General features: G+C 43.6%; 1 protein-coding gene and 21 non-coding genes across 22 annotated transcripts; 21 read left to right on the top strand and 1 right to left on the bottom strand.

Moving 5' to 3' along the window:
• Positions 1 to 639: 639 nt before the first annotated feature.
• On the bottom strand, positions 640 to 20,503 carry LOC147142607 (protein kinase C delta type-like). Its single transcript, XM_086039936.1, has 17 exons — positions 20,237 to 20,503; positions 14,667 to 14,797; positions 9,191 to 9,463; positions 7,249 to 7,417; positions 6,824 to 6,855; positions 6,388 to 6,473; positions 6,033 to 6,162; positions 5,814 to 5,914; positions 5,273 to 5,354; positions 4,992 to 5,113; positions 4,686 to 4,859; positions 4,436 to 4,527; positions 4,277 to 4,339; positions 3,474 to 3,612; positions 2,982 to 3,170; positions 1,689 to 1,817; positions 640 to 1,543 (listed from the first exon to the last, which is right to left on the bottom strand). Exons 2-17 carry the CDS (start codon positions 14,773 to 14,775, stop codon positions 1,385 to 1,387), a joined length of 2,049 nt encoding a protein of 682 aa, XP_085896062.1. The 5' UTR covers positions 14,776 to 14,797; positions 20,237 to 20,503; the 3' UTR covers positions 640 to 1,384.
• Positions 9,615 to 9,686, top strand: trnae-cuc (transfer RNA glutamic acid (anticodon CUC)). The gene has a single exon. It is a non-coding gene; the product is annotated as a tRNA-Glu (tRNA).
• trnae-cuc (transfer RNA glutamic acid (anticodon CUC)) lies at positions 9,832 to 9,903 on the top strand. The gene has a single exon. It is a non-coding gene; the product is annotated as a tRNA-Glu (tRNA).
• On the top strand, positions 10,049 to 10,120 carry trnae-cuc (transfer RNA glutamic acid (anticodon CUC)). Its single transcript has one exon. It is a non-coding gene; the product is annotated as a tRNA-Glu (tRNA).
• Positions 10,266 to 10,337, top strand: trnae-cuc (transfer RNA glutamic acid (anticodon CUC)). Its single transcript has one exon. It is a non-coding gene; the product is annotated as a tRNA-Glu (tRNA).
• trnae-cuc (transfer RNA glutamic acid (anticodon CUC)) lies at positions 10,483 to 10,554 on the top strand. Its single transcript has one exon. It is a non-coding gene; the product is annotated as a tRNA-Glu (tRNA).
• trnae-cuc (transfer RNA glutamic acid (anticodon CUC)) lies at positions 10,700 to 10,771 on the top strand. The gene has a single exon. It is a non-coding gene; the product is annotated as a tRNA-Glu (tRNA).
• On the top strand, positions 10,917 to 10,988 carry trnae-cuc (transfer RNA glutamic acid (anticodon CUC)). The gene has a single exon. It is a non-coding gene; the product is annotated as a tRNA-Glu (tRNA).
• trnae-cuc (transfer RNA glutamic acid (anticodon CUC)) lies at positions 11,134 to 11,205 on the top strand. Its single transcript has one exon. It is a non-coding gene; the product is annotated as a tRNA-Glu (tRNA).
• trnae-cuc (transfer RNA glutamic acid (anticodon CUC)) lies at positions 11,351 to 11,422 on the top strand. The gene has a single exon. It is a non-coding gene; the product is annotated as a tRNA-Glu (tRNA).
• On the top strand, positions 11,568 to 11,639 carry trnae-cuc (transfer RNA glutamic acid (anticodon CUC)). Its single transcript has one exon. It is a non-coding gene; the product is annotated as a tRNA-Glu (tRNA).
• On the top strand, positions 11,785 to 11,856 carry trnae-cuc (transfer RNA glutamic acid (anticodon CUC)). Its single transcript has one exon. It is a non-coding gene; the product is annotated as a tRNA-Glu (tRNA).
• On the top strand, positions 12,002 to 12,073 carry trnae-cuc (transfer RNA glutamic acid (anticodon CUC)). Its single transcript has one exon. It is a non-coding gene; the product is annotated as a tRNA-Glu (tRNA).
• trnae-cuc (transfer RNA glutamic acid (anticodon CUC)) lies at positions 12,219 to 12,290 on the top strand. The gene has a single exon. It is a non-coding gene; the product is annotated as a tRNA-Glu (tRNA).
• Positions 12,436 to 12,507, top strand: trnae-cuc (transfer RNA glutamic acid (anticodon CUC)). The gene has a single exon. It is a non-coding gene; the product is annotated as a tRNA-Glu (tRNA).
• trnae-cuc (transfer RNA glutamic acid (anticodon CUC)) lies at positions 12,653 to 12,724 on the top strand. Its single transcript has one exon. It is a non-coding gene; the product is annotated as a tRNA-Glu (tRNA).
• trnae-cuc (transfer RNA glutamic acid (anticodon CUC)) lies at positions 12,870 to 12,941 on the top strand. The gene has a single exon. It is a non-coding gene; the product is annotated as a tRNA-Glu (tRNA).
• trnae-cuc (transfer RNA glutamic acid (anticodon CUC)) lies at positions 13,087 to 13,158 on the top strand. Its single transcript has one exon. It is a non-coding gene; the product is annotated as a tRNA-Glu (tRNA).
• On the top strand, positions 13,304 to 13,375 carry trnae-cuc (transfer RNA glutamic acid (anticodon CUC)). Its single transcript has one exon. It is a non-coding gene; the product is annotated as a tRNA-Glu (tRNA).
• On the top strand, positions 13,521 to 13,592 carry trnae-cuc (transfer RNA glutamic acid (anticodon CUC)). The gene has a single exon. It is a non-coding gene; the product is annotated as a tRNA-Glu (tRNA).
• trnae-cuc (transfer RNA glutamic acid (anticodon CUC)) lies at positions 13,738 to 13,809 on the top strand. Its single transcript has one exon. It is a non-coding gene; the product is annotated as a tRNA-Glu (tRNA).
• trnae-cuc (transfer RNA glutamic acid (anticodon CUC)) lies at positions 13,955 to 14,026 on the top strand. The gene has a single exon. It is a non-coding gene; the product is annotated as a tRNA-Glu (tRNA).
• Positions 20,504 to 21,894: the final 1,391 nt, after the last annotated feature.

Below are 21,894 nucleotides of genomic sequence, written 5' to 3'. Positions count from 1 at the left end.
TTTTCGTTTCCACCTGCAAAGCCAGACGATGGGAGTTTGCCGAAGACAGCGAACGGGTCACTGCAGGAATGTCTGCTCGCCTGTCATCGACTTCACATTGAACCGGTGGGTGCAGTCACAGCACCTGACCACTGGGGGGCAGCAGAGCGCACGTGTCTGCCATACAATGAACCCCTGGGGCATCATCAGAGCATGATAGCCACAGAAAAACACACGTTACCTGTGTTTGCGTGTTTCAGAGGAGGAGGCAAATTTTGGAATGCCAGAATCTTTTGGCTTTAAGTTGGCAACAAAGACAATACATTCAGCACAAATCATTCATCATACCATGTGCCCTTGTTCGCCTTTTACCATAGGCCCTCCCCCAAAGTCTCAATCGAAAACTCAACCGCTGACTTTACCTCTCTCTATTTACATCTTTTTCTATGTCGTGTTGTCAGATTCAAAGGAAGTTACAAGCCTGTTTTTACAAAGTAAGTATGACATATTTATATCTATTTTCAATATTGGTTACTTTGTTACTTCCCACCACCTTCAAAAAATGACTTCAGATTGTGCCCTGTGATTGACAGGCAAGCTGCGAGCAATCCAGCTTGCACCCCACCTGAGTGAATGAGAAAATGCGCAGCAGAGAATGGATGGATACAAGAAATGTTTATTTATGATCAGATGTAAACGTATGATTTAAAAAAGTACAACTATAACTCAAAGGGAAGCACAGTGACGTCCACATCTGCTTCATGTTAAGCTCCAAATGATCTACTTTAAATGCTCATTCCAACACAAAACTACAACTATTTTGCCTACAGGTAGTACCATACTATTTCTCCAACAATGATTTTATAGTTCTAAGTGTGCAGGTTTAACACAGCTGAAAACTGACAAAGAATAAATTAATCTTTTTTCCTTTTTAGGACATTTGTCTATTTACAGTGTGCGGCTTGCATACAGCATCTCCAGTATTAAAGTCAGTGCAGGAAGTAAGGATGTGACAAGCGATTGAATTCATTATTGTTATCCATTATGGCTGTGGAGAGTGGTGCGATTATTTAACTAGGATGTTGTAGAAATGACGAGTGTGACTATTTGTCTGCTTTGGTTTTTGAATGTCAATTTCAAGTTACAGTGCATCGATGATTGGGTTAGACGTGATTGCATGGTTAAAACAATAACGCAAATGTAAAAAAAAAAAGCAACTTTGGTTTTGATTACAGTTCCAATGGTATGTGACGTACATCCCTTAATTACACGTAAAGAGTGTTTTGTTATCCTGTGATAGAGGTATTCAGTAAAATTCAACCATGAAGATAAAAAGAAAATAGGCAAGAGCCTATAAGAGAGTGCAAGTCAGTGACCGAGGTGCCAGTGCAGCCAGTTTGTCTTTTCATTTTCTTATCAGATGTTCCAGTTTGGGATTGACAAAGGAAAAGCCAGAAAATGCTGACTGATCCATGGAGTCGATGAGGTTCTTGTCGGCGTGGGAGAGTCGCGGCTTTTCGCTCAGGAACTCTCTGTCGAAGTTGCTGCAGTCGCTTGGGGATTTCTGTGGAGGGCAGGATTTCAGTTACCGTGACAATAGTGTGTGGAGGGTACGAGTACACGCCAATGCCATAAAACAGCTCGACATATTTACAACACTGTGTTTTGGGCAGCACAAAATGAGTCAGAACAGCGGAATGGTTTCTCACCACTTTGGGCTTGAAAGGAGGCTCCACTTCTCTCCTCTCCAGAGCGTACCAGTTAATACTTTTGAAGAAGGGCTGCGCACGGATGTCACCCACCGCGCCGAGTCTGCGAGTGGGATCTCGCTCAAACAACTGCAAAAATGATAGGAGGTAAAAAAAAAAAAAAAAAAAAAAAAAAGGATATTGTTTAGACTTAAAGGCAAAACAGCCCTCGGGAACATTACAGATCATCACGGGCCGGGGCCACAAGACCAGAAAAGAGGCTAAAGAATTGTTCACCATCTTGGAGGTGTTGCATAAGTTTTGCATTATTTTCATATTCAAACGTGTCCAACTTTTTCCAATTTGTATTTGTCACCTGTCTGCAAGTCATAACCTGGCCAGTGGAACCTCCAAAGTCAAACACAATACATTTAGTGATACTTGTATGAACTTGTTCGAGGCTCACAAACGTTGACACCATAAAACCTTTATTAAAGCGTAAGTCAACGCAAACATTTTTTTTTTTTCAAGAATATGTTCTATGCAAGGCCACTAGTTGAAACAGGGCATTCTGATAAATATTGCATTTGCGGAATAAGTGTTCATCCACTCGTTTTTAGCCATCTCTGGGGGCGGCCATTTTGTCACTTCTGTCGACTGAAAATGACATCACAACCGCACACAACGACCAATCACGGCTCGGATTCGGAAAACAGGTCAGCCGTGATTGGTCGTTGTGAGCAGTTGTGACGTCATTTTCAGTCCACAGAAGACAAAATGGCTGCCCCCAGAGATGGCTAAAAACAAGTGCATTTTGCTGCTAAATTTATATTCCACAAAGGCAAAATTAATCAGAATGCCGTGTTTCAACTAGTGGGCCTGCTGAGAACATATTCTTGAAAAAAATATGTTTGGGTTGACTTGCGCTTTAAGTGTAAAATCAATGTTTTAAGTCACCTTTAAAATGAATGTCATACACGCATGAACATATCGTTGCTCTCATGTGAAAAACACTTTTTTCAATTTTCTTATTTTTACGTGAAGGGTGTTCCCGCATTACAGACATCGCATTAACGAGAAAATTATTTTTTTTCCCCCAAATTGGACATAAGTCTTTTTCACAGGACAGCGACGATATGTTACTCTTGTATAACAAACTAAAATGAAGTAAACTGACTCATGCTTTCCCGATGAATATACCTTTTTGTGGGAAAAGCTTCTCTGTTAGTCTTTTGTGGTACATTTTTTTCCCCAGAAACTCTGAATTGCGCCACTTGCGCACAAAGCGCATTTCAAGAGAACATGCATAATCACCAGTTCAAGCAATTTCTTGGCCTCCTTGATGATCCAGCGAGGGTAATGAGGGGTGTCCGACCGGATGGACTCAAACAGCTCATCCTCATCGTCGCCTTGGAACGGTGACTGGCCAATCAGCATTTCATAGACCAGCACACCAAAAGACCACCAGTCCACGGAGAAGGTATACTTCTGTCCTAAGAGAATCTGCCGTGAGAGATGCAAGAGATTTTAGAAGCAAGGAAGTCGATTTCCAATGTGATTGGACGAGTGCCTATTTGTAGATTTTTTGGTCACATTTTTAAAATTTTCTTATTTACAATAAGTCAACCAAAAAAACAACCAAAAAAATAATGGAAAAAAAAACCTGATGATTGGTTAAACATGATGAAAAAACACTGATGCCAACAACCATGACAGAACTATTGATCATGTAAAAGGCTGTATTATTGGCTCTGTGGAAAAAAAATCATTTTCTTAACCCTTAATCTAGATTGCAAGATTCAATACCTCAGGTGCAATATAGTCCGGTGTCCCACAGAAGGTGGAGGCTCGGGCATCTCCAAACACATTCTCCTTACACATGCCAAAGTCTGCAATTTTGATGTGCCCGTCCTTGTCCAGCATCACGTTATCCAGCTTCAGATCCCTGTGGATTATTATAATACCCGTTTATATTAAACCTATGTTCAAATCCTATCGTCTAACATCCAAATTTGAGATGGTCCAAGTTGGTCATAATATTATAATACCCGTTTATATTAAACCTATGTTCAAATCCTATCGTCTAACATCCAAATTTGAGATGGTCCAGGTTGGTGATAAAGTGGAAATCAACCCAAAGACATTTTTTTAAAAAATATGTTCCCTGCAGGCCCACTTTTGAAATACGGCATTCTGATCAATATTGCATTTCTGGAATATGAGTTAAGCAGCAAAATCTACCCGTTTTTAGCCATCTCAGGGGCGGCCATTTTGTCACTTCTGTCAACTGAAAATGACATCGCAACTGCTCAGGGCTCAGGTAACGACCAATCAAGGCTCAGCTTCAGAAAACAGGTGAGCTGTGATTGGTTACTTGAGCCCTGAGCAGTTGTGATGTCATTTTCAGTCAATAGAAGTGACAAAATGGCCGCCCCCTGAGATGGCTAAAAAGGGGCGGATTAACTCTTATTCCACAAACGCAATAGTTATCAGAATGCCTCGTTTCAACTAGTGGACTTGCATAGAAGATATTCTTGAAAAAAATATGTTTAGGTTGCCTCCCCTTTAAAGATTCATTTGATTGATTATGCCCCGCGACAAGCTCTTACCTGTAGATAATTCCTTTTGCGTGGAGGAATTGCAGTCCCACTATGATCTCAGCGGCGTAGAATCTGAAGGTTGCAACGCAGAACAACCACAATCATAAACAATTCTACAGTTTGAACAACGATAGCAGATAATCATCGATTCCCACTGGGTGCACTTACGTGGCCCGGGCTAGATCGAAGCGGCCTTTGTCTTGGATGTGGAACATCAAGTCGCCACCATTGAGATACTCCATCACAAAGAAGAGGTGCTCCTGTGTAAACAGCATGACCGTTATCATCTTATTGTTGCATTAAGCGTGTGCAGAGGTTTAAATAACGACAGCTGAAGCAGCACTCTGCTGGTCGTCTTGGCGTGTGAGACAACCGCGGTGCTGGGAGGATGTCAGATTCCATGCTTTGAGTTGCTCACTTTAGACTGGAAGGTGGAATAAAGATGTGTGAGGAACGGGTTCTCCCAGGCAAGGGCAAGGACTCTCTTCTCCACCATGGTGCACTCTATGTCATCATCCATGAGAACCACATCCTTCTTGAGAACCTTCACAGCGTAGTACTGGTCCTGGCCCTTTAGCTCAGCCAACAGCACCTGACGAGTCAAGCGTTATAAACAAGTGAGATTAGAGGAGCGTTGTAACATTGCACGTACAGCGAGCGGAAGCAGTTCTCCATTTTGAGTTTATTAAGGCCTCACTGATAATGGACTACAAAGCCCACCCACCTTGCCAAAGCTGCCTTTACCCAGAACCTTGTGGAAGACCAGGTGGTTGACGGTGAGGTGTGACCGCTTCACAGAAGGTACGACTGAGCTTGAGCTGTCGCCCACTTTGCCATTCTTATCAGCTGCAAGAGTTTGCACATGAGAGTGAATACACAATTATAAAAAGCTGTACTCAAAAAAAAAAAAAAAAAGAGAAACATACAAACTTGAACACCCAAAAACTGACTTCAAATTGAATCTAAAACACATTTGAACGTTTAACTGCAATGACAACATCTCACCAGCAGGGTCTGCTGCTGCGCGGATGTCTTGGTAGATTCCAATATCTGCTGTACTGGAGGTATCAGACTTCTTCAGGGATTTCTAGGATGTAAAATACTTGTCATGTACTGCCACTAGTGATTTGATCATCCTATTTTCCATCATTCTGTCCTAGAGTGGCTAAGATTCAGCGCTCTCACTGCCGGGGTTCAATTCCCGGTCAGGGAAAGATGTTTTATGACTAAATGTGGTATATAACAGCACTCTTGCTGGTCGTCTGATTGGCCAAGTCAGAGTTGACATTGACCAAGTTGCTTGATTCTACTCATTGCACTCTGTAGTACGGTCCGACTTTGGCACGTTTGTATAATCTAGTGTGAAATGGACCTGTCCAAAGAGATGATACTAATCGAAAAAATCGAATCCTTATATATTAGCTATTGTGTGCATTCACGATTCAGATTTACATTTTACACGATTCATCCTCTATCAGAGGATAAGATAACACTACTGCATACATGTCACAATTAACAATCTGGTTAAATGTTGTGTGGTACAAACCTGCGAGACCTGCAAGAGCGCTTCAGCCAGCAGCTTCTGGTTGATCCCACACAGATTGCCCACTTTTTTCTGGCAATAACTATGAACGTTCATGCCACAATCTGATGTGGGAAACACAAATGACAGATTATTGAAGTTGCGACTGTGGAGGAAAATGTGACTAGTTCAAGTCATTATTTTCTGTCAAAATACTGCCAAACAAGTATTGACTGGTCGCACCTTCACATTTAAGGCCTTGCCTGTAAAGACCCCACAGCAGGCTGCCACAGTGGTCACAGAATGTGGGGCCTCTGTAGTTATTGTACTTGAAGCGATGCGGCATATCAATCTTGAAGCGCTCTTTCTGGAACTATACACGGACACAGTATAATCATGGTTATTCATTACATCCACTGAATGCTACAATCAGATCATTTCAAGAAAGTCTCACAACAAAATGTTGCATTTGTTTGGGGTCTCATTACCATTATTTTTTTTGTATATATAAATATAAATGTAGATGTTATTATTATTTTTCGTGTAGATATAAATACAAATGTATAACTTAAGCCCCTAAACTAAATTCACAACTCACCATCGTGTCACGACTGTTTGCTGCAGTTCCTGTGCACCGGCCAATAATCTTTTCGATGCATTTCTTGTGAATTGCTGCATTGCATTCTGGGTGGAATACAAGAACAAAATGTCATGTCATGTCATCTTCTAAACCGCTTATCCTATATAGGGTCGCGGGGAGTTGCTGGAGCCTATCCCAGCCGTCAATGGGCGAAGGCAGATTACACCCCGAACTGGTCGCCAGCCAGTCGCAGGGCACACATAGACACTGTCACTGAGCGGGAATCGATCCCACGCTGCCCGCACACAACTCGGGCGTGTGTACCACTACACTATCAGCGGACCACAAGAACAAAATATTGTGTCAAAATTTGAAGGTAATGTGAAGTCAATTATTTTTTTAAAAATCATCAAGTCTCCTATTGTGATGAATAATACTGGGGAAAAAAACTCACGTCTGCACTTGTAGCCTTGCTTTTTGAGTCCCCTGAATGGAAAAAAACAACAACAACAAAATCGTTTCAGAGTGAAAAACACAAAGTGAGCATGTTAGTGAAAAATGGACCGTCTTGGCACAATAGGCGTCAAGAAGGTCCATTAATCCCGATATGTTTCGCATCTTCAATTAAGAGAAGACATTTTACCTTCATAATCCCGAGAATAAGACAAAACGGCGAAAAGAAGAGTTGCTGGAAAAAAATTGAAATTTGATAATGCGCTCAAGGAGCTAAGAGGGATATTTAGTCATCGGGTTAAGTGCTGCTGACTTACGGCAGCTGGAATGCAACAAGACCTGGTGGATTCCCCTCATGACTCAATCTTGTGGCAATAAAATTCTCCGTTGTTGTTTCTTTCTGTTTGTGTTTTAGGCTGGACTCACCAGAGAAATTCTCTGCACACAGAGCAGAAGGTAGGCTGGTGGAAGAAAGTGGCAGCAAACTCGTGGTTCTTGATGACGTGAAGCTTGGGCTGCTTGAACGCTCCCCTCCTCTTGTTCAGGGTGGTGAGTCCATCCTCGGGAGCAACCCGCACAGACGACATGTTTGGCACTGAAGCAAAAGAGCGATCGGTAATTAAATAAATTGGAAAATTTGCAGGTGATTAAGCAAACATGTCTGTTTATATATATAGACCTACTGGCCAAAATATAAGATACAACATCAAAATCTAACGAGATCCAGAGCAATGTGGCGGAGAGGTATTTGTTTTTGTGCTCGTACATTGCAGTGGTATAAAACTGCATTGTATCGTACTGAGAGTGAATTACAATATGGATATTGTTCCCCTTATGTTGCTAATGACTTTACAATGCACAAATTATACAAACTATTGTTTTATGTTATTGTTTGCTGGGTGATTCAATTACTTTCCGTAACAAGGAAGCACATACAAATACTGTACGTATGTAACTTAGTGTGTTGAAAACACCGACTATATCAATTTAAGCACCGTTTTTTTTTTCTTAACCCATCCGTGACATTTATTTATGTTTTATGATTCAATGCGCTCGGAATTCGAGTCAAAAGCCTCAGTTACAAAAGGACGAAGGCCTCGGTCACGTCACGTAAATGGAGGGTGAACACAGAGGAATTCAACTGTGAACAAGCAGCTGACGCAAGTCAAGTGCGTGGGGTCAAAAGTCAGTTGGAGAAGACGGTGAAAGAGGCGTGAGAGAGGTAAACAAAGCAGGCAGAAATTAAAGCGATAAGGAGAGTGGGCGGGTGAATGGGAGCGCTTTGTAGGAAAAAAGAGTTGCCTTAAAGAGACCGCTGATTAGACTGAGAAGTGCAAAGACGTAAAAAAAAAAAAAGAGATAGAAACTAATTTTCCTCTTTGCCTTCGAGTGACAGCTGCTTGTGTTTGGACAGCGCTTCAGTGGATTGAGCCAAGAAAGCCGAGAGATGAGAGAGAGAGAAGGAGAAAAAAAACTCAGGGATGCTTTTCAGGAAACGCGGCGTGCATGGCAGAGAGCTGATAAAGTATGGAGTCCACCCCACCCCCAGGCCTTCGCCCAGAGAATCTGCCTGGAAACAAGTATACTAATCTTTCTGAAGGGGTTATAATGTTCCAGCTAAGCGTTTAGCATGCTTATCTAAAACAACAACTCGGAAAGTGTCAAGCCCGTAATAAAAGACCTAAAATTGCAAATGCTGAAACTGTTGCAAACCTCTCAAGGGTCAAGAGAATGCCGCCAAAAATGACAAGTATAAATTGTATTTTGGACATCAAATCTAAAGCCAGCGGGGAATGGGGTCATGTTCTCAACATGACCCTGAATGATGGTTGCACCACATAACACACCCTGCAAGCTCATATCAGAAAAGATTAAGTCGGCATTTACAGTTTGACTACAAATCGCTCTGTAGGCAGTTTATTGTCAACGGCAGCTCCACAAGCTAAATGACAGTAAATGAAGGGAAGGGTCGAGTAACATTACAAAATACATACGTTCTCTCCTGCATTTGAACTCTTTTACAGAGTATCGAGCTCTGCATTCTAAAAATTTTCTTTCACTGCGCAACAGTGTAACACGGCGCTTGGCATGACTGCAAGTTTGCCTTATAATGCAAACGAAAGTCTATTTTGGTGCCAGTAGAGGGCGTAACCAGGGCTGTACAGTAATTCCTGGGCGCCATATGAGAGGAGACTGGGGATGGCTTCACAAAGGGGGTGTTGTAACCCCTCCATCTGTCCCCATGATTTGGACAACAACAGTAGAGCATTTGCTAATTCTCTCAAAGTGTTGAATTATTAAATTGCAGAATGTTGCTTGCTCAATATTGCTCATCTGAATTTACACAATTAAGATGTGGCTGTCTTACCTGCATCACTGTCCTCCAGGAAATACTGTACAGCAATTTGGACCTTCCCAGAAGGGATCAAGTCCACCCAGAACTCAGCACGCCCGTTGGGCTTGGACTTCTTACAGCGTTCTGCGAGCACAGACATGCCGACAGAAGCCTTGGCCAAGGCCTCCTCGGCACTCTGCATGAGAACAACTTCGAGAACACGGCCCTCGTTGATATGAGCATCAAAAGTCGACGTCCACGATGGATATATTGTGGGCTTCTTCTGAATCAATGTCTTTCCTCGCTCTGCGGAAAAAGAGTGAGAAAAACATGAACACAACAACGTAACGATGTGATTTAAAGCGTGAACCCCCTTTCAGCAAATGTAGTCTTCCAACTTATTGGTTTGGAAAGAGGGGACAGAGTGTGGCGTGGAGTTTGTTGAACTCGAAATAACTCCCTGATGGTCTAGTGGCTAGGATTCGGCGCTCTCACCGCCGCGGCCCGGGTTCGATTCCCGGTCAGGGAATGTGCATTTTGTTCCGTTTTTTGAGGTCCTTTTGGTTTTCAAAAATCAGCCATCCCAACTTCCAGGAGCAAATGTAGTCTTCCAACTTTTTGGTTTGGAAAGAGGGGACAGAGTGTGGCGTGGAGTTTGTTGAACTCGAGATAACTCCCTGATGGTCTAGTGGCTAGGATTCGGCGCTCTCACCGCCGCGGCCCGGGTTCGATTCCCGGTCAGGGAATGTGATTTTTATTCCGTTTTTTGAGGTCCTTTTGGTTTTCAAAAATCAGCCATCCCAACTTCCAGGAGCAAATGTAGTCTTCCAACTTATTGGTTTCGAAAGAGGGGACAGAGTGTGGCGTGGAGTTTGTTGAACTCGAAATAACTCCCTGATGGTCTAGTGGCTAGGATTCGGCGCTCTCACCGCCGCGGCCCGGGTTCGATTCCCGGTCAGGGAATGTGATTTTTATTCCGTTTTTTGAGGTCCTTTTGGTTTTCAAAAATCAGCCATCCCAACTTCCAGGAGCAAATGTAGTCTTCCAACTTATTGGTTTCGAAAGAGGGGACAGAGTGTGGCGTGGAGTTTGTTGAACTCGAAATAACTCCCTGATGGTCTAGTGGCTAGGATTCGGCGCTCTCACCGCCGCGGCCCGGGTTCGATTCCCGGTCAGGGAATGTGATTTTTATTCCATTTTTTGAGGTCCTTTTGGTTTTCAAAAATCAGCCATCCCAACTTCCAGGAGCAAATGTAGTCTTCCAACTTATTGGTTTCGAAAGAGGGGACAGAGTGTGGCGTGGAGTTTGTTGAACTCGAAATAGCTCCCTGATGGTCTAGTGGCTAGGATTCGGCGCTCTCACCGCAGCGGCCCGGGTTCAATTCCCGGTCAGGGAATGTGCATTTTATTCCGTTTTTTGAGGTCCTTTTGGTTTTCAAAAATCAGCCATCCCAACTTCCAGGAGCAAATGTAGTCTTCCACCTTATTGGTTTGGAAAGAGGGGACGGAGTGTGGCGTTGTGGTCAATGGAAACAAACTAAGTCCCTGATGGTCTAGTGGCTAGGATTCGGCGCTCTCACCGCCGCGGCCCGGGTTCGATTCCCGGTCAGGGAATGTGCATTTTATTGCGTTTTTTGAGGTCCTTTTGGTTTTCAAAAATCTGCCATCCCAACTTCCAGGAGCAAATGTAGTCTTCCAACTTATTGGTTTCGAAAGAGGGGACGGAGTGTGGCGTTGTGGTCGATGGAAACAAACTAAGTCCCTGATGGTCTAGTGGCTAGGATTCGGCGCTCTCACCGCCGCGGCCCGGGTTCAATTCCCGGTCAGGGAATGTGCATTTTGTTCCGTTTTTTGAGGTCCTTTTGGTTTTCAAAAACCAGCCATCCCAACTTCCAGGAGCAAATGTAGTCTTCCAACTTATTGGTTTCGAAAGAGGGGACAGAGTGTGGCGTGGAGCTCGACAGCCACAAGCTAAGTCCCTGGTGGTCTAGTGGCTAGGATTCGGCGCTCTCACCGCCGCGGCCCGGGTTCGATTCCCGGTCAGGGAATGTGCATTTTGTTCCGTTTTTTGAGGTCCTTTTGGTTTTCAAAAATCAGCCATCCCAACTTCCAGGAGCAAATGTAGTCTTCCAACTTATTGGTTTCGAAAGAGGGGACGGAGTGTGGCGTTGTGGTCGATGGAAACAAACTAAGTCCCTGATGGTCTAGTGGCTAGGATTCGGCGCTCTCACCGCCGCGGCCCGGGTTCGATTCCCGGTCAGGGAATGTGCATTTTATTCCGTTTTTTGAGGTCCTTTTGGTTTTCAAAAATCAGCCATCCCAACTTCCAGGAGCAAATGTAGTCTTCCACCTTATTGGTTTGGAAAGAGGGGACGGAGTGTGGCGTTGTGGTCAATGGAAACAAACTAAGTCCCTGATGGTCTAGTGGCTAGGATTCGGCGCTCTCACCGCCGCGGCCCGGGTTCGATTCCCGGTCAGGGAATGTGCATTTTATTCCGTTTTTTAAGGTCCTTTTGGTTTTCAAAAATCAGCCATCCCAACTTCCAGGAGCAAATGTAGTCTTCCAACTTATTGGTTTCGAAAGAGGGGACGGAGTGTGGCGTTGTGGTCGATGGAAACAAACTAAGTCCCTGATGGTCTAGTGGCTAGGATTCGGCGCTCTCACCGCCGCGGCCCGGGTTCGATTCCCGGTCAGGAAATGTGCATTTTGTTCCGTTTTTTGAGGTCCTTTTGGTTTTCAAAAACCAGCCATCCCAACTTCCAGGAGCAAATGTAGTCTTCCAACTTATTGGTTTCGAAAGAGGGGACAGAGTGTGGCGTGGAGCTCGACAGCCACAAGCTAAGTCCCTGGTGGTCTAGTGGCTAGGATTCGGCGCTCTCACCGCCGCGGCCCGGGTTCGATTCCCGGTCAGGGAATGTGCATTTTGTTCCGTTTTTTGAGATCCTTTTGGTTTTCAAAAATCAGCCATCCCAACTTCCAGGAGCAAATGTAGTCTTCCAACTTATTGGTTTCGAAAGAGGGGACGGAGTGTGGCGTTGTGGTCGAGGGAAACAAACTAAGTCCCTGATGGTCTAGTGGCTAGGATTCGGCGCTCTCACCGCCGCGGCCCGGGTTCGATTCCCGGTCAGGGAATGTGCATTTTGTTCCGTTTTTTGAGGTCCTTTTGGTTTTCAAAAACCAGCCATCCCAACTTCCAGGAGCAAATGTAGTCTTCCAATTTATTGGTTTCGAAAGAGGGGACAGAGTGTGGCGTGGAGCTCGACAGCCACAAGCTAAGTCCCTGGTGGTCTAGTGGCTAGGATTCGGCGCTCTCACCGCCGCGGCCCGGGTTCGATTCCCGGTCAGGGAATGTGCATTTTGTTCCGTTTTTTGAGGTCCTTTTGGTTTTCAAAAATCAGCCATCCCAACTTCCAGGAGCAAATGTAGTCTTCCAACTTATTGGTTTCGAAAGAGGGGACGGAGTGTGGCGTTGTGGTCGAGGGAAACAAACTAAGTCCCTGATGGTCTAGTGGCTAGGATTCGGCGCTCTCACCGCCGCGGCCCGGGTTCCATTCCCGGTCAGGGAATGTGCATTTTATTCCGTTTTTTGAGGTCCTTTTGGTTTTCAAAAATCAGCCATCCCAACTTCCAGGAGCAAATGTAGTCTTCCAACTTATTGGTTTCGAAAGAGGGGACGGAGTGTGGCGTTGTGGTCGATGGAAACAAACTAAGTCCCTGATGGTCTAGTGGCTAGGATTCGGCGCTCTCACCGCCGCGGCCCGGGTTCGATTCCCGGTCAGGGAATGTGCATTTTGTTCCGTTTTTTGAGGTCCTTTTGGTTTTCAAAAACCAGCCATCCCAACTTCCAGGAGCAAATGTAGTCTTCCAACTTATTGGTTTCGAAAGAGGGGACAGAGTGTGGCGTGGAGCTCGACAGCCACAAGCTAAGTCCCTGGTGGTCTAGTGGCTAGGATTCGGCGCTCTCACCGCCGCGGCCCGGGTTCGATTCCCGGTCAGGGAATGTGCATTTTGTTCCGTTTTTTGAGGTCCTTTTGGTTTTCAAAAATCAGCCATCCCAACTTCCAGGAGCAAATGTAGTCTTCCAACTTATTGGTTTCGAAAGAGGGGACGGAGTGTGGCGTTGTGGTCGATGGAAACAAACTAAGTCCCTGATGGTCTAGTGGCTAGGATTCGGCGCTCTCACCGCCGCGGCCCGGGTTCGATTCCCGGTCAGGGAATGTGCATTTTGTTCCGTTTTTTGAGGTCCTTTTGGTTTTCAAAAACCAGCCATCCCAACTTCCAGGAGCAAATGTAGTCTTCCAACTTATTGGTTTCGAAAGAGGGGACAGAGTGTGGCGTGGAGCTCGACAGCCACAAGCTAAGTCCCTGGTGGTCTAGTGGCTAGGATTCGGCGCTCTCACCGCCGCGGCCCGGGTTCGATTCCCGGTCAGGGAATGTGCATTTTGTTCCGTTTTTTGAGGTCCTTTTGGTTTTCAAAAATCAGCCATCCCAACTTCCAGGAGCAAATGTAGTCTTCCAACTTATTGGTTTCGAAAGAGGGGACGGAGTGTGGCGTTGTGGTCGAGGGAAACAAACTAAGTCCCTGATGGTCTAGTGGCTAGGATTCGGCGCTCTCACCGCCGCGGCCCGGGTTCGATTCCCGGTCAGGGAATGTGCATTTTATTCCGTTTTTTGAGGTCCTTTTGGTTTTCAAAAATCAGCCATCCCAACTTCCAGGAGCAAATGTAGTCTTCCACCTTATTGGTTTGGAAAGAGGGGACGGAGTGTGGCGTTGTGGTCAATGGAAACAAACTAAGTCCCTGATGGTCTAGTGGCTAGGATTCGGCGCTCTCACCGCCGCGGCCCGGGTTCGATTCCCGGTCAGGGAATGTGCATTTTATTCCGTTTTTTGAGGTCCTTTTGGTTTTCAAAAATCAGCCATCCCAACTTCCAGGAGCAAATGTAGTCTTCCAACTGATTGGTTTGGAAAGAGGGGACAGAGTGTGGTGTGGACTCTCACCACCGCAGCCTGGGTTCGATTCCAGGTCAGGGATTGTGCATTTTATTCAGTTTTTAGAGGTCCTTTTGTAATACGTATGAGGCGCCCATACTTGGGTTCAGAAAGTCATCCAGAGGAAACCATAACTACAATGTGGCCCCTGAAGAAAATTGTTTTACAGCCCTGATATATACAATAAATAAAAAGTTATATGATAGCTTCAATATTTTCTACTTAGGAGACGCATGTCAGGAGATGGCCAGTGCAACAGTAACAGTTGGAACAGTCTAAATTATTATAAACACCAATGGCATTTCTCATTGCTTTGGCTCGCTGCACAAGTATTTTTTTTCCCCCAAACTCCTGATATTCACATTTGTGCAATACAGTTTTATATAAATTGACAAGTTTGACGTACTGCCAAAAGCACATCGCTACCCAGAGGCTGAGTATTTATGTGTGTGATTCCAGAGTACACAAGTGGCTAAAGCAAGAGGCTGTTACGCTTCCAGTGCGTTTGCTGCACACACCCGTGCTGACGGATTCCTTCAACTTGATGGCACAAATGGGCGGTTCCGAAGGAGGAGGCAGTTCACCCACATCGTATGCATTGAAGGCGATGCGCAGGAAGGGCGCCATGGCAACGGCTCACCTCAGCCGCCTAGAGAAACATCAAATCAGCAATTACATTTGGCAGACGCAGGCATTGCACAAGTCACAAAAAAAAAAAAAAAAAGAAGGAAGGTGGCCATCATTGACATTAGATGGGAACAATAGAGGAAGTAGAAGTGTTCTGGTCATCACAGTACTTGGGAAACTACCGCGTCGCTATAGTAAACGGAAAATATATAAAAGTAAGCGAGTGGAAATCCCAAAATAAGTTAAGAGCTCAAAGAAGAAAGTAGTGAGAAAAATTGAGTAATTTCACAAGTTTCACTTTTAACTTCACTTAATTTCCCTCATGGGATGAATGCGCTAGCTAGCTAGCTAGCTATCAAGTTAATTTTCCGATTGTGATTTATCGTGAAAGACCATCACTTTTTCAAATCAGTTTTGCGTTTCGGGTATTTTTTTTATTTTTATTTACTAGACAGATTGCTAACTGCTATATCACATTGTCCGATAATTGCATTATATGCAAATTTTGTGATTAGCTGTAGTCTTCATTCGCCAAATCCGATCAACAATAAGGGATCGGATCTGTGATTTATGACATTACATCTGCAGTGTCTCCCACATTGATCAGAGGCGGGTCACCACATCGCTCCCTGTCAATAGGTAACCAATGTGTGAACTTTCTTTTGCTGGGCGGAATCGATGGCACCACTTTCCTTTCTGATATGATACTGTAAACACAGTGCCGCGAATGACTAAAGTATCAAAATTTGCATTTGAAAATCGATGTTCGAGCATAAAATCCGCTATCAGAGGCAATGACATTTCAGACAGTGTCGGTCGCCACAAAACTCCAGCAGGCATAATTGCTGACTCGTCACAGCGCACTCTGTGCTCCTTTGTTGTTTTTGTGAGTATTTCAATTGAAAATACCACTTCAAATTGGGCAAATCCCGCAGTCGCCAGGATATTCTGAGTTTAGGATTACGGTGCGAGAGGACTATCAAGGGGAAGTGAACCAAGGCTGCTGCACACCTACGCGGCCCTACACACTTAAGTTTGTTCTAAGAGGTCAAGGGGGCTGAGAGGCGCTCCCATAACAGTGGCTTCTTTTACACAGCCACAGTGTAGTCCAACACAAATGTTATACAAATATAAAGTTGGACTACTTCTGAATTCTAAACAAACAATAGCAAAAATAAATATCTGCTATTTTGGGGGGGGGGGAGAAAAAGGAGAGCTTTGTATGCCCAAGGGGACTGGAAAAACTGAGTACAGTACATGCAATTGGGGAAGGGGCAGGGCAGGAAAACATTCTGGTGGACCCCAGATTAAAGTAAAACTTAATGACAGAACATTGCTCCTAAATGGTGCGTGTTTGTTCCTGCAAAGTCAACAACTTTTCTCAGGAATTTGAATGTCAGACACATGTTGCTCCAAGCAGCAGTGGGCCCTGTGATATCTTACACAACAACACAAAGTAACTCATAACAAGAACAGAAAACTGGAACAGGGAACATCTATGTACCAGAATACAGATAACAGGTTCAGAAAGATAAAAGGTTTGGTATGCATTGAATCGGTGGATATTGTTATTTGACATGAGCACTAACCAAACCGGTCAGACAGGTTGGTTGACTTGATAATGACAGACGCTCATCTAGAAGACCCATCACAAGCAAAGTAGCACATACCGTAAATAACATTCTTTACGGGAACAAGAACGAGAGCTTCCTTCTTTGATGCTAAAAGCACTTCACAATCTGCCAAAGGAAAAAGTTAGGCAGAATGTTTGGCTGGATTTGTCAGTTACTGTATAAGCCCGGGGTCGCCAACCTTTTTAAAACCGAGAGCTACCTCTAGGTTACTAATTAATGAGAAGGGCTACCAGTTCGATACACACTTCGAAAGTAACAGTTTTGCTTGAATGACCTTTCATTTTGCTAATTAATAATTAATGCCATGACCCTTGTGAAGATGGTACAGAAGAGGGATGGATGGATATTCATCTACGTGAAGAAGAAGGAAGGGGCAACTCAAATGGGGGCTCGTGGGCCCCATGTTGGTGAGCCCTGGTATTAGCCATTCCGCAAAACGGCTGAGCGTGCTCCATGAAATGGCACAATGAGAATGAAACAGTCCCAAGAAGCAAGAATACAACAAGGGCACTGCCCTATCCACTGTGCGTTAAGAAAAAGAAAACACGCATTGTAAAGCGGGTTTAATGTGTCTGGATGACTACCTTAACAAGCATTTGGACTTCGAACGTGGGTAGATGGGGTACGTGAAAATGTTCATGTTTTCACATTTTTAACAGACTTTTAAAGATAAAGTCCACCGACAAAAATTCTTTACAATATTACGTTCTCTGCGCGTTCACTTGTTTAAACACGACATTCTGATTAAAATTGCATTTGTGGAGCATGAGTTAAGCAGCAAAATCCAGCCGTTTTTAGCTATCCATTTTGCCACTTTCTATCAACCAATCACGGCTTACCTGTTTTCTGAAGCTGAGCAATGGTTGGTCTTTATCTGAGCCCTGAGCAACTGTGATGTCATTTTCAGGAGACAGAAGTGACAAAATGGCCGCCCCCTGAGATGGCTAAAAATTGATAGATTTTACTGCTATACTCATATTCCACAAACGCAATATTAATCAGAGGTTTCGACAAGTGGGCCTGCATAGAACATATTCTTGAAAAGAATTTCTTAAGGTTAATTTCTTCTTGAAAGTCTTTTTGCTTGACAGAAGAACACATAGTAGCATGTTATGGAATTATGGCTGTCAATGGAAACATGACTAACAGCAGGCCACATAAAAGCTGAAATGCGTGATGGAGGTAACAGACATTCTTTCAAAACGCCACACGTCAGAGCACTTTCAATAGTTACAAGTTTTGTAATAGACCCTATCAATTCAGGTCAAGTATTATGGTATGTTTAAAATGATCTAAGGTTGACCCACCGTCTGAATAATATTCAAAATCTGTATTCAAAGTGATCTCATTGATGGAGAACGGGGGTGGGATTGATTTTTTTGGGGCCTTTTACTGTTGCTGTGTGCAGCCACCAGACAGGGAAGTGGAAGTGCGAGGCGTAGTGAAAGACAACAAAGTTCAGGGAGCAGACTGACTTCATGGAGCAACACCAGTTGACACATAAATACAATATAGCTGTGCCAGTCCTTCTCGTGACAACAGTTAATAACCTGCTGTGTCTTCACCAGCAAACATCCGTGACAATTATGATATCATTGCTCAATGGAACAAAAAAAAAAAAAAAAAAAAAAAAAAAAAATCCAACTGAGTAGTCGAATAGTGATTACAATTTCACTGGCTGGAAATTGTGCGTTATTGTGCCTTTTGTATATGTCAGCACTTTTGAAAAAATGTAAAGGCCAAGGAACCATATAGTGTTCAATCATGCAAATTTGAATAGTTCAAAACATTCGAGAAAATGTATAGGAGACAGAGAGCATTTTGGAAGCAACTTACAATAACTAATTATTCACAAACAAATAAATGCCACATAAATGTGCTCCTTGTCGGCACAAGCCAAAATATAACGTTAAGTGTACAAAAACGTCTGTAGTCATCAAGTCTTTTGCTGCAGCGCAGTGGCATGTAACACCACACGCTAATAACCTTGAACAAAGCAGTCTTTAATGAATTTCAGCAGAGCCGCTTGACAGAGTCAAAGCCCTCCCTTCGTTAACTAAGCAAGATTAATGTCCCACACTCGCTCTCCTTGCCCACGGGCAACATGTGCGCACACACACAGAGGTCAACAACTTCCCAGTCGGGTCCATTGTCACGATGGGTGTCACTGATGGCACCAGAACTGAAATGTCATTAAAAGTCATTTTGCCTCAGGAAGCTAATAACTACAAATGGCTCTTACACAGCCGTGCAACTTACACTTCCATGCATAGATTGAGTCTGACTCCTGTGCTCAGCTCTTTTGACAGGGTGGCAAACCTGCTAAACCAGCAGAGCAAGAATCTCTCTACTGAGAATTTGTTCTGCCCGCACATCAACAACGGTGTGCATTTCTGTCCCAGAAAGCCTTTCGATATCACATCTCAGCTGGGAGAGTGTCTCTCAGCATGGCGGTGACTCACAACAACCTAACACAAGTTTCTGGGGGTACAGCTTTTGGTTCCCAAAACTGAATGTTAATGTTGAACATGGGCGATCACTCACTAAGCATATGTCCGGAGAGCATCCTCGGAGCTACTCAGGATACCACAAGCTAATATTGACACAGCCCTGCCTGCGGGCAGATAGTATTACTGCTTCCAACAGCATCCACAGTGTAATGATACGCAAAATGGATGGGCGGGGTGGGACTTTTCCAAGCAAAGGTAGGGATCATTTAAAACATATCTGGGATGTTTATTACCACAAGAAGGCAAGATGGTCAAAAGATGCTATGGTTAAAAACCGAAGGTAATTATTTTTGGGTGGTGGGGAATGTTTTCTGCTGAGGGACACATAAAATGCATGAAAATATTATTTGGCAATAAAACAGCAAATATTTATGATTACATATTGTGAGCATATGTGCACAATTCCCTGCCCGATTGGTTCAAATGCTCTCACGCCTAACATGGCTTACATGGTAGCTTTCAGTCAAAGGTGAAGTTTATTACTTGACTCCGTTACAAAAATCATCTAGAGAGTAAAACATATATATATATATATATATATATATATATATATATATATATATATATATAGATATATATATTTTTTTTTTCAAATAATTGGTTGTATACAGGGTGGGCCAGAATTCTCGTTAACCTTATGAACACTAAATCTTATAAAACAAGTAATGAGCTATAGTAGAAGATGTTAATTCATGAGAAAAGTATAACAAGCACATAAATGTACACTTTTCAATAAGGCAGCTTTGCATAAATTCTCACACACACGGAACACATTTCTCCAGTCTTAGCAAAGCATGCGCCAGAGCTAATCGAATCCTGACAACAAAACAAACCCATTAAATAATCATAAAAAGAAAGAAAAAAATGAATGTTGATGTACCGTCCATCATTTTAATGGGAAAATGTGTTGTTTTCGTTCCCTGAGCTCAATAAGTTTACTGTCCAAAGTTAGCTAGCGTCACTGACTTGGTTGCCATAGGCTACGACCTGCTGGCGCCAGTGGTTATTTATAAAGAAAATATTCGCGTCTTAATGTGTTTTATTGACTGTTCAAATGGCCGTTTGTCATAAGTTGATACAGAAGTGTTCGCATCGAAGGTGTTCTACTCCAAGTGGAAAACGATGACGCGAAAGCGCCTCTCGCAACCAAAGCCAACCGGGATTTGTTTTGTTGTCGTGCGTTCGTTTGACAAGTGAAAGAAGAAACTGAAAAGTCCCACGGCTGCGTCTCTTTACGTTGTAAATAAACGTGTTGTCCCAACAATAAAGTACCTCCACTATGTTCCGAACAAGTTCCACGAGAAAATTGTGACTTACCGCTTCCGCCAAGTCGCAAAGTGTCTCGCAAGTGGCGAGTTTCCTCCTACAGCACACTTTTGGTCCCCAGGCGCAGTCGCGACTTGTAACGCTTCTCCGCTGCTTTCAGGGTGCGTCTTTTAGTAAATGTGGTTTCTGAGTGTGGTTGACATTAGATGAGAGTGTGTGTAGTGTGACAGATTTTTAGTGTATGTGTCCCCGATGCCGTCCTGCTGCTAAGTGCTGCCACACACGGTGACTGTGTGCGACATCTAGCAAGTCCAAGGCATGACGTCATCCAGGTGATTTCCGCGTCAATGTTATCTTCTCCTAGGAAAAAAAACCCAACAAAACCCCCCGAAAAACGTTTGCATATATATATATATATAGTATTATGATTCTTTTTTTTGTCGATTCGGCAGTCTGTGTTGCCAAGTCAATATGATCTGCCCGGGGAATTCAAAATCAGTAGTATTGGCTGATGTAACTTAAAGTACATTAGTAACGGGACTGTTTCTTTAATCAATCAAATTTCAAATTTTTCCTCTGAAGGCCAGCAAGCTGGCATTTTTACTTCCTCTTATAACCAATAAGAGCTTACCAACCAGGTAAGCAAGCTCAAAATTTAGTGATCTGCAGTTCTGCACACATCAATACGAGGTCAACATGTTGCCCATAATAAATCTCTGGGAAATTTACATTTACATTTACATTGTTTCTTTGGCAAATACAGTATTAACTGTCTTCTTAGCAGAATGTCTCCACATTTACAAAGGGGATTTATAAAATGGCATTGCCTTTCCTGCTTTTGACATCATGACTTTGCCACTGTGAGCAAGGGGTCACTAAAAACACACACACTGCGAATGCAATGACTCCTCTGACGTTGAAACACATTAAACACAACCCTGTGTTTCCATATCCTCCACTTTATTAACACTGACAAGGCACTTAAGGGATTGTCTGTACAGCACGAAAAGCTTCTTTTTAATTTTCCTCACACAGTTCCTCATCTGTAAACTGACTTGAAAGAATCGTCAAAATCGCGAAGTGAGGCCACTGTGCAATGTATTGTGTGTTAATTATGTGTGTGTGTTTCACCCACGCACAGACACCAGAGAGCAGATTCAGAGGGGAGATCCAGACGGCCGTGCAGTTCTACGCTGTCCCTGCCCACATCATTTCCACTGTCCTACTCCTGCACAAAGCAGAGCGGTCCACATGGTGCTGAGTCATCACCCCCCACCCTCCAAATCTGCACAACTCTATGAGGAGCTGTAAATTTAGACGATCTGCCTCAGTACCTAAAGGGCTATTTATAGCTGTAAAAAAAAAAAAAAAAGAAAGAAAAAGAGCACAACAATGACGTATAGAAGCGATCACCAAGCTGAAACGCTGGAAAAAGTCACTTAGTCACACCAAAACGTGACTCATCACCACCAGAAAGTCTTCCAACATTACAGCGTCATTAATCACAGTCATTTTTCTCTGTGAATAGTAACAGAGGTAGTCAAGTCACCATATATGGATTATATGTTTCATCAACACTGAAAGCACGCTCAATTTGTATCTCTTGGAAAACTCAACTGATGGTAGATCAAACTTTATTGAGCTTTGCAGGGGAATTTTAAGGGACTGCAAAAATGCCTGTCCCTGTCATTTCAAAGCACCGCACCGTT

This window comes from Filicampus tigris, chromosome 9, assembly GCF_054856515.1.
Source record: "Filicampus tigris isolate MCC_2025a chromosome 9, RoL_Ftig_1.0, whole genome shotgun sequence".
Taxonomy (NCBI): Eukaryota; Metazoa; Chordata; class Actinopteri; order Syngnathiformes; family Syngnathidae; genus Filicampus; species Filicampus tigris.
The sequence above is the reverse complement of the archived record's forward strand: the minus strand, read 5'-3'. Positions and strand labels throughout refer to the sequence as shown.

Coding starts and splice junctions, on each gene's coding strand:
- LOC147142607 (XM_086039936.1), bottom strand. CDS start 14,775: ATGGCGCCCTTCCTGCGCATCGCCTTCAATGCATACGATGTGGGTGAA. Junction 7,418..9,190: donor CCTGGAGGACAGTGATGCAG/GTAAGACAGCCA, acceptor CTTTTGCTTCAG/TGCCAAACATGTCGTCTGTG. Junction 5,114..5,272: donor CGCAGCAGCAGACCCTGCTG/GTGAGATGTTGT, acceptor AAACTCTTGCAG/CTGATAAGAATGGCAAAGTG.